This window comes from Vigna radiata, unplaced genomic scaffold (genome assembly GCF_000741045.1).
Source record: "Vigna radiata var. radiata cultivar VC1973A unplaced genomic scaffold, Vradiata_ver6 scaffold_222, whole genome shotgun sequence".
Classification (NCBI taxonomy): Eukaryota; Viridiplantae; Streptophyta; class Magnoliopsida; order Fabales; family Fabaceae; genus Vigna; species Vigna radiata.
The window spans coordinates 477,273-487,528 of NW_014543247.1; the positions used below are offsets into that span (position 1 = coordinate 477,273).

A 10,256-nucleotide genomic window follows, 5' to 3' on the forward strand; every position below is an offset into this window, starting at 1 on the left:
TTTGCAAATTTCTTTATCATCAAGCTCATGTTTTCTTCATCATCAGTGTCATCTTCTTCGATCCTCTTATGGCTTTTTCCTTTAGATATTTCGGACTTAAAAGCTAGAGTTTTCCTCTTGCCTTGATCCTCTTCAATAGTCAATCTCCTCAACTCAAGTTCATGCTCACGGAGCTTTCCAAACAAGATTGGCATTGACATCTGAGCAAGATTTTGAGACTCCGAGATGGCAGTCACCTTTGGTTGCCAAGACCTGTCCAGAGATTTCAGAATTTTCACATTAAGTTCATCAGTATCAAAAGTCTTACCCAACCCTGTTAAGTGATTCACAATATGAGTGAATCGTTTTTGAACGTCAGATATCGTTTCTCCAGGTTGCATTCTGAACATCTCATATTCTTGAATGAGAGTATTCTTTCTAGCGCATTTCACGTCCTCTGTTCCTTCATGAGTGACTATGAGGACTTCCCACATTTCCTGTGCTGTCTTACACATTGAAATTCTATAAAATTCATCAAGTACAACAGCAGATGAAATTATATTGCGAGCTTTAATATCAAACTGAGCTCATCTATTTTCTTCAGCAGTTCAATTAAAATAAGGTTTTTCAGTCTCTACACCATCAACAGTATTCATAGGAATATAAGGGCCATTTTGTACAACTTCCCAGATACCTCTATCAACAGACCCCATAAAAATCTCCATTCTCACTTTCCAAAAAGCATAGTTATCACCAGTCAACAATGGAGGTTTGTTAATGGAAGCACCCTCGGCATATACATGGTTTTGATTGTGACCGGCCATTTTCGCAAATATTTTGGAAAACTATCAAAGCAAGCTCTGATACCAATTGTTGGTATCGGAGGGGGTAATTTTCGAAGAGTATTGCGCAACGGATTTAAAACTCAGAGAGCGGAAAGCGTATTCGATCACAATTAAAATTAATTTGGTCCTTTTAGCAAAAACTAATTTTCTTTCAGAAAATTAATCAAACAGTTGATATACGTTAAATAAAATGAGNGTAGGGANTAGAAAAATCNCACGAGTATTTTTATACTGGTTCGATTCAACAGAATCTACGTCCANTCGTTAATCACTATAAATAGTGATTAACAGTTCCACTAAAATTGGTTTGACAGATTACAATCAAATGAACAGGAATAGAACGAAAAGAAACACTCTACCAACTTGAAGAGAACCGCTCCGGCAATCGACCAACGATTAACGAGCTTCTCCGTTCACAAGACCAGGCAGAGTACCTTGCTAACTTGAAAAGAGTCTGCTCCGACTATCGACACACGATACGCGAGCCTCTCCTTTCACAAGACCAAGCAAGGGAACAATGTACAAAAAGCTCTCTAAGAACGTTCCTCTGACACACAGCATTCTAAGCTTTCTCAGTTCACAAAAGTTGTTTTCTGAATTCTCAAAGTTCAAATATATAGCCAAGCTCACTGAATGCTAAAGGTCAGCTCCCAACTGCCATGAATAATCGATTATTGTAAGTGATAATCGATTATTCAAGTCCGTTACAGAGTTTTCAAAAAGTGATAATCGATTATTCAAGTCCGTTACAGAGTTTTCAAAAAGTGATAATCGATTATATGAAGTCATAATCGATTATTCAAGTATGACTTGTGATAATCGATTATTGCTTCATGATAATCGATTATTTTAGTTCAAAAGCATCTGATAATCGATTATAGCTTCACCATAATCGATTATACCAGTAAAAATTANAATGTTTATCATTTTCCTACTACATTCAAAATCTACAAGTTGTTTTTTAAGTATTTTCCTATTACATTCAAAAACTACAAGTTGCAACATCATCAAAACTTATCTTCAGGTTTTACCAACACTTCCTTATTGGTAACAATATTAAAACCAATAAAAAGTATGTTTTAAAGGTTTAAGCACGTGTGTGATCGCACGCATCATCCTCGTGCTAAGACCTTTTCTCCTTTTAATAAATTATCAAAAAAAATTTAAGGGTTTAAGCATGTGTGTGATCGCACACATCGTCCTCGTGCTAAGACCTTTTCCCCTTCTATTAAATTATCAAAAATGTTTTAAGGGTTCAAGCACGTGTGTGATCACACGCATCGTCCTCGTGCTAAGACCTTTTCTCTCTTGATAAAATTAAAAAATATGTTTTAAAGGTTAAAGCATGTATGTGATCGCACACATCGTCCTCGTGCTAATACATTTTCTCCTTTTATAAAAATTAAAAAATATGTTTTAAAGGTTTAGGCACGTGAGTGATCGCACGCATCGTCCTCGTGTTAAGACCTTTTCCCCTTCTAATAAATTATCCAAAATGTTTTAAGGGTTCAAGCACGTGTGTGATCGCACGCATCGTCCTCGTGCTAAGACCTTTTCTCTCTTGATAATTAAAAAATACGTTTTAAAGGTTTAAGCACGTGTGTGATCGCACGCATCGTCCTCNACGCATCGTCCTCGTGCTAAGACCTTTTCTCTCTTGATAATTAAAAAATACGTTTTAAAGGTTTAAGCACGTGTGTGATCGCACGCATCGTCCTCCTGCTAAGACCTTTTCCCCTTTCATAAAATTAAAAATAATATTTTAAAGGTTTAAGCATGTGAGTGATCGCACGCATCGTCCTCGTGCTAAGAACCTTTTCCCTCTTTTGATAAAAATGCTAAAATGTAAATGTTTCCAAACAACAAACAATCTTTACCAGAACTACGTAACATTGATTTCTCATTTTGAGAATACGTAGGAGCAAGGCCAGTCCTTGTCGGCCACAAAAAAAACAAAAAAATATATTTTGTTTCTTTAGAGTTTTATTTTCAGGGATAATCAAATATTTTGAAAACCATATCGTATTCGCGTATCTAATTAAAGGTATTGCCTTCGGACAGGCGTTGTAGGGTGCTAATACCTTCCCTACACGTAACCGACTCCCAAACCTAGAATCTGGTTCTTATAGATCATACCTTATCATTTTATGGTTTTTCCGTAGTTTTCCAGAATAAACTATGGTGGCGACTCCAAATCTCTTTTTCAAAAACGTTTTCTTTTTTGGATCGTCGTCCCATCGCGATTCCGGTTGCGACACTAATAAAAAATACATAGGTTAGTGTCACTTCCTTATTCAATGTTGTCTCTAAGGGCTAGAGAAATTTTATAATCATTGGGTCTTAACTAAGGCAGGCAGGTCTATAAAAATTAAAGGGAGCATAATTCTAGGGGAGGAGCTTTTACTAAGTCCAAGTTCATTTTAACTAAAACTCTCTCTAAAAGTTGAGTTCTTTCGAAGTCCTGCCTTTTCTCTAAACCTTGCTCCATCTTCTCTCTATCCTTTCTCAAATTTCACCGTTGCTTTTTCAAGTAGGTGGTGCCCCAACGTTCCCGGAGTCGAGGGCTTCCAATCCATTCGATTAGTTTCGCGTCTGTTAAATGTTGATTTAATGTGTTTGTGTATGTATATTTTGTGAACAAATCAACTCCTTCAGAGGTTTTACCTTGTTTTATCCTCACGTTTAGTGTGTTTTCTAGTTTTCTTATGTTTTATTTAGTATATGCTTGTTTTTACCTCTAATCTTTTTGTTTAAGTGTGTGAAATAAATGAATAGGAAGCAATTCTAATGGAGGAAAACAAGAAAGAACTCAAGGGAACATGTTTTTGGGACAATAAAAGATCAATTTGAAGCAAATACCCATGTTGGACGCCTTTGGAATTGCACAAGAGCCTAAATTTTAGAATGTTGTCAAAACTGTCAGGCCCAGACCCCCCAAAAGGGGGCTGGGGCGCCACAGAAGGGGGTTGAGCGCCCCCTGGGGCGCCATTCGTTTCGCAAATTCACTGTAGAGTTGGCGCCTGGGCGCCCCAAAGGGGGGCTGATCGCACTTTGCCTCGTGTTTTCACCCTAATGATGGCGCTCGGGCGCCCCGGAAGGGGGTTGGGCGCGACTTTCACTTATGTGTCAAAATGAGTTATTTAACCATGTGTCTCGCGATTTTTTGGGCATTCTTCTCTTCCTACACTTCATTCTTCACCTAGAGAGGTTAGGAGAAGCCCTTGGAGGCTATTTGGGGTGTTGGGAAGCTCTCTCACTCCTCCTTGGGCCTTCAAGCTTCATCAATGGTGATTTTTCCCCTTTTAGGTTGAGGAAGAAGATGGGTCACAAATTGGAGTTGGAGATGCGAAGGGGAGGCACAAATGGAGCATGGAGCAGCTGCCAAGAACCTTGGGAAAGGCTTTGCATCTTCTCTTTGGTTCCAATTTCTTCCCTATCTCTTCAATTTTGTGAACCCTAAGTTCTCCACCATGGAGAATTTTTCCTATTTGTTGAGATTAGATGTAATAAACTGAATCTTGTGTATTTTGTGATGTTAATGCATATGCTTTTCCATTTCAATGTTAGTATTTGATTTCTATGCTTAATGCTTGCTTTGGATTGATNACCCATGCATGAATTATGGTTCTTGATGTATTGGAAAATATGACTTGAACTTAATATTGAAATTGGACACCTAATTAATGGAATTGAGTTGTTTGTAAATGCATAAGAATGAAGTGGATGAACTCTAGTCTTGACAAATTGTAAATACACTATGTTAAATTTCTTGCACACCAACTGTTTGATAAAATACAAAAAAGAGTTTCTTGTGTTTTTTTTGTGCACTTTTATGTCTAATTGAGTTATAAAAGGAAGAGTTGTCATGTGTTGTACAAGTCCCTTGGGAGAGAACGATATTTATCACTTGCTACACTACGATCGGTGCACTTGTCGTTGGTTTTGCTGCCAACAACGTCTCTCAACTAATAAGGTAATTTTCCCATTCTCCACACCCTAGGGTTTTACTCATGAAAAGGTTTTATCTTGCAAGTAGCGTTCTTTTTATTTTCCTTAAAGTTTTAAATTCCTAGCATTTTTAAGGAGAACCTTCTTACTCCAGTTTTAAATTCTGAGTTATTTTAAGGATGATTGTAATCCTGGATTCTCTAATTTCTTCTCCAACTACTTTATTATATTATGCATGATGTCCTCTTTATCATATATGTCCTTGCTATATATTTTGGGACATCACATTTATGGTATTAGAGCAGGATCTGTCCTTAGAAAAATTCTATAGGTTGTGTGTGTGTCTTGCATATGCATGTGTACTCTTAAAAATGACTAAGAATTGTTATTCTTGTTTCCTTAAGTTGGGTTAATGATCTTCTCCTTTGTGTAAGCAAGAAGATGGCACCTAGACATCCTCCTCCACAACTCAAGCCCTCAGAAAATACTAGGATGCTCGAGAACATCCGCCAAGCTATGCAACAACAGAATGTTGCATTAATGCAACAAAATACCATCACACTACAGAAATTAGAAGCTGCAAGAGTGGCAACAGAGAATGTAAGAGTATCGTCTGAAGACACTCAAAGGCATTTCATGGAGATGCTGGCTAATGGAAGACCCACCCCGGATGCTTCTTCTTCTACTACTCCAGCTAAGGAGTGGAGTTTGGAGAGTTTTCTGCAACATCACCCAGCCAAACTCACTGGCAAGTGCAGTCCAGATGAGGCAAACCATTGGTTCCAAGACATGAAAAGAATTTTTGAAGCCAAGAGGTGCCCTAACGAGAACAAATTGGCCTACACCCAATATCTATTGACTAGGGAAGCTGGTCGTTGGTGGAGTAGTGTGAAGATGATTCTGGAGAGAAGTAGGACTCCTATCACTTGGGAGTTATTCAAGGTCAAATTCTACACGAAATATTTCCCCGATAGTGTTTGTTTTGCAAAAGAAGTATAATTTCTAGAGTTAGCACAGGGCAACAGATCAGTCTCTGAGTATGCAGACCGCTTTAAACACCCGCTCCGCTTCAACACTATGGCAGTAGATGAAGAATGGCAATGCCGTAAGTTTGAGAATGGTCTGAGAGGGGACATCAAGGTTCTAGTGAAAGGGTTGCGCATTAGAGAATTTTCAGCTTTGGTAGAGATGGCTTATGAAATGGAGAAGACTAAGAAGGAGGCAGAAAGACCTCAGACTTCGCAAAGCCAACCATTGAGGGTTAGTGGGCCAGTAGTATCCAGAGGTGGCTCTAGTTTTAGGAGAACCCCTTTCTCTAGACCTACTTCTTCGGGGTCCACGGGTTCTTCCTCTCAGTCATCGGGGCAGTCCAGCTTTGCTAGTCCCGTGAGGTGCTTCAAGTGTGGTGAGCCACACCTTCAGGCCGTTTGCCCTCAGCTAGTGTGGTATAAGAGGTGCAAGATCTGCAGGCAGGATGGACACTATGGCAGAGACTATCTATAATTAAGAGGACAGGACCGCAACCACGCCAGGCTGGGAGAACCATTCAGAGGGGTAGTGTCAAACCACAGGCAACAGGGAGAGTCTATGCCTTGACTAGAGCTAAGGCAGCCAGTGCAGGTAACCTGATTATCAGTAGTTGTATACTTTTTGGAGCTTCTTGTGTGACTTTGTTTGATTCGGGGGCGACAAATTCTTTTGTGTCTGAGGCTTGTGTGGAGAGGCTTGGTCGAGTAGTAAGAGAGTTTCCGTGCGATCTGGTGGTGTCTACACTAGCAGCTGGGTTAGTTAGGACCGCTGATGTGTGCTCCAGATGTCCTATTGAAGTTGAGGGACGCAAGTTCCGAGTGAACCTTATATGCTTCCCTCTATAGGGGTTAGAGGTAATCTTAGGAATGGATTGGTTATCTGCCAACCATATTCTCTTGGACTGCGGGGGGAATAAGCTGATATTCCCTAATGAAGAAGAAGACATGTCCTTGACGATCGGTGTATTGAGACAGGACATCTTTGAAGGTGTTAGTTGTTTCTTAATCATGTCCCATATGGAAGGGGTCCCAGACTTAAACCCTTCAGCTCATGGAGATCTTTTAATGGTGAACGATTTTCTTGACGTCTTCCCTGAGGAAGTCCCTAGTCTACCTCCTCCGAGAGAGGTAGAGTTTTCTATAGACTTGGTGTCAGGAGCAGGGTCAATTTCCATGGCCCCTTATAGGATGGCTCCAGCTGAATTAGTTGAATTGAAGAAGCAGATTGAAGGACTGCTGGAGAAGAAATTCATCAGACCCAGTGTTTCACCATGGGATGCACTTGTATTGTTAGTAAAGAAGAAAAATGGCAGTTCTCGACTTTGTGTGGATTATAGGCAGCTTAATAAGCTAACGATTAAGAACAAGTATCCTTTGCCAAGGATAGATGACTTGATGGATCAGTTACACAGAGCTACGGTGTTTCCAAAGATCAATTTGAGATCGGTCTACCATCAAATCTTGGTGAAAGTTGATGATGTACAAAAGACAGCTTTTAGATCCAGATATGGCCACTACAAATATGCAGTTATGCCTTTTGGTGTGACTAATGCTTCAACCATCTTTATGGATTACATGAACAGGATCTTCAAACCGTTTTTTGTTGTCTTCATAGATGACATATTAGTCTATTCCAAGACTTGGGAAGAGCATAAAGAGCACCTTAGAATAGTTCTGGGAGTTTTGAGAGAGAGGAAACTATATGCAAAACTATCTAACTGTGAGTTTTGGATGGAAGAAGTACACTTCTTAGGGCATGTTATCTCGGCTGTGGAATTGTTGTTGATCCAACGAAGGTACAGGTAGTAATGGAATAGGAAAGACCTAAGACTGTTACAGAGGTCAGGAGCTTTGTGGGCTTAGCGGGATATTATCGTCGCTTCATTGAGAACTTTGCTCGGATAGTAGTGCTACTGACACAATTGACCAGGAAGGATCAACCTTTTGTTTGGACTGATAAGTGTGAAACTAACTTCCAAGAGCTAAAGAAAAAGTTGACAAGTGCACTAGTGTTGATCATTCCTAAAACAGGGAAACCCTTTGAGGTTTAATGTGATGTGTTGGTCGATCAGTATCAGCTAGAGAGTATAACGCAACAGAATAAGATTTATAAAGCGGAAAGTGTGTTCGGTCACTTTTGTAAATTAAAATGGTCAGTTTTAAAATAAATTTTCTAAAAGAAAATTTATCGAACAGTTGATGTGCAAATAAAAGTAAAGAGTATAGGGAGTAGAAAAATCACACAAGTTTTATACTGGTTCGATTCAAAAGAATCTACGTCCAGTCGTTAATCACTATAAAAAGTGATTAACAATTTCACTAAAAACAGTTTCACAAATTACAACAAGAGTGAATAAAATATTATGATTAAACCTTCCTTTGACGAACGAACCGGAAGATGAACATTGTGGCAACTCGAAGAGAATCGCTCCGACTATCGACACATGAAACGCGAGCTTCTCCTATTCACGAGACCAGGCAGAGCACCTTGCTAACTCGAAGAGAATTGTTCCGACTATCGACACACGAAATGCGAGCTTCTCCTATTCACAAGACCAAGCAAGGGAACTGAACTAAGGTTTTGAGAACTTCCTCTGACAAACAGTATTCTTCAAAAGCTTTTTTTTCAACAACGTTATTTTCTGAAGTTCTAAAAGCACCTATTTATAATCAGCTAGTCTGAATATGAAGAGTCATGTTACAACTGCCAATAATAATCGATTAATGTAAGTGATAATCGATTATTTAAGTCCGTTACAGGTTTCTCAAAATAACTTGGGCAGTTTTCAAAACAGACTTGTGATAAATGATTATTTGGAGTGATAAACGATTATTCCAGAGCAACATGGTTTTTCAGAAAAATCTCAGGATAATCGATTATTGCTCTTCATAATCGATTAAATACGTAACAGTACCAAACAATACGAGATTTACATATTTAAAGACATTTCTAATACATTTATATTCTACAAAGTGCTTTTAAAATCATTTCTAATATCTTCTTCAAGTTAAAATTCCCGCACCATCATCAAAACCATTTTCTTCAAGATTTACCAATGTTCCTTATTTGTAACATGATGTCTCCTACCAGGGATTGGGGTGTGTGCTGATGCAAGAGAAGAGAGTAGTCGCTTATGCCTCAAGACAACTCAAGATGCATGAGAAGAATTACCCCACTCATGACTTAGAGTTGGCCGCAATTGTTTTCGCATTGAAGATTTGGAGACATTACTTATATAGAGCTCAGTTTCAAGTATTCAGCGACCACAAGAGTTTGAAGTATCTATTTGATCAGAAAAAGCTACACATGAGGCAAAGGAGATGGATGGAGTTCCTCAAAGACTATGATTTTGAACTCTTATACCACCCTGGGAAAGCAAATGTGGTAACAAACGCATTGAGTAAGAAGTCGCTACATGTTTCTTGCTTGATGATTAGAGAGTTGAAGCTAGTGGAGAGCTTCAGAGACTTGAGATTATAGGTTAAGTTAGAGCCTGACAACATCAGATGCAGTAAGTTGGTGGTGTCTAATAGCTTGATAGAGCGTATTAAAGAAAGGCAGTTGTTAGACCTCGAGCTTTAGACGTCCACAACTCTAATTGGTACTGAAAAAGAAAAGGACTTCAACACGGGGACGGATGGTCTCTTGGGATTCCGGGGTAGGACTTGTGTCCCCAATGATGGAGAATTGAAAAGGTTAATACTTGAGGAGGGGCACCGTAGTTGTTTCAGTATACATCCAGGCATGACCAGAATGTACCAAGACCTCAAGAAGTCTTTTTGGTGGTCAGGAATGAAGAAAGATGTGGCCCAATTTGTTGCTTCTTGCTTAACCTGTCAGAAAGCTAAGGTGGAGCATCAAAGACCTGGAGGTTTATTACAGCCGTTGGAGATTTTAGAGTGGAAATGAGATAGCATAGCCATGGACTTTGTTACCCATTTACCACGCACGGTGAGAAGTCATGATGGTTATGGGTAATTGTAGACCAGTTGACCAAGAGCACTCATTTTTTTGCAATCACCCTGAGGATGTTTATGGCGAAGTTGGCACAACTTTATATTAAGGAGATTGTGAGACTTCATGGAGTACCTTCCAGTATTGTTCAGACAGAGACCAGAGGTTTACTTCTAGGTTTTGGCAAACACTGTAGAGTGAGATGGGTAGCAGACTGCAGATGAGCTTGACTTATCATCCCCAGACGGATGGATAGTCTGAAAGGATGATCCAGTCGCTTGAAGATTTGTTGATAACTTGTATCTTGGATCACTTAGGGGTCTGGGATGAGATGTTACCATTGGTGGAGTTCACCTATAACAATAGCTACCAAACTAGTATCGGCATGACGCCATTTGAGGCCTTCTGTGGGAGGCGTTGCCGAACTCCTGTGTTGGTTTCAGGAGGGTGAATCTTTATTGATGGGGCCAGAACTCGTGCATCAAACTACGAATAAAGTGA

General features: G+C 39.5%; 1 protein-coding gene across 1 annotated transcript; it reads left to right on the top strand.

The window, feature by feature from the left end:
- Positions 1-5,849: 5,849 nt before the first annotated feature.
- LOC106753349 lies at positions 5,850-6,646 on the top strand. The gene is made up of 2 exons (XM_014635148.1): positions 5,850-6,197; positions 6,242-6,646. The coding sequence occupies exons 1-2, from the start codon at positions 5,850-5,852 to the stop codon at positions 6,644-6,646; spliced, it is 753 nt and encodes a 250-aa protein (XP_014490634.1).
- Positions 6,647-10,256: the final 3,610 nt, after the last annotated feature.

Bases quoted from the DNA above. Each gene is read 5' to 3' on its own strand.
- LOC106753349 (XM_014635148.1), top strand. From the start codon at position 5,850: ATGGCAGTAGATGAAGAATGGCAATGCCGTAAGTTTGAGAATGGTCTG. The intron at 6,198-6,241 runs GTTTGCCCTCAG...CAAGATCTGCAG, and splicing joins GTGAGCCACACCTTCAGGCC to GCAGGATGGACACTATGGCA.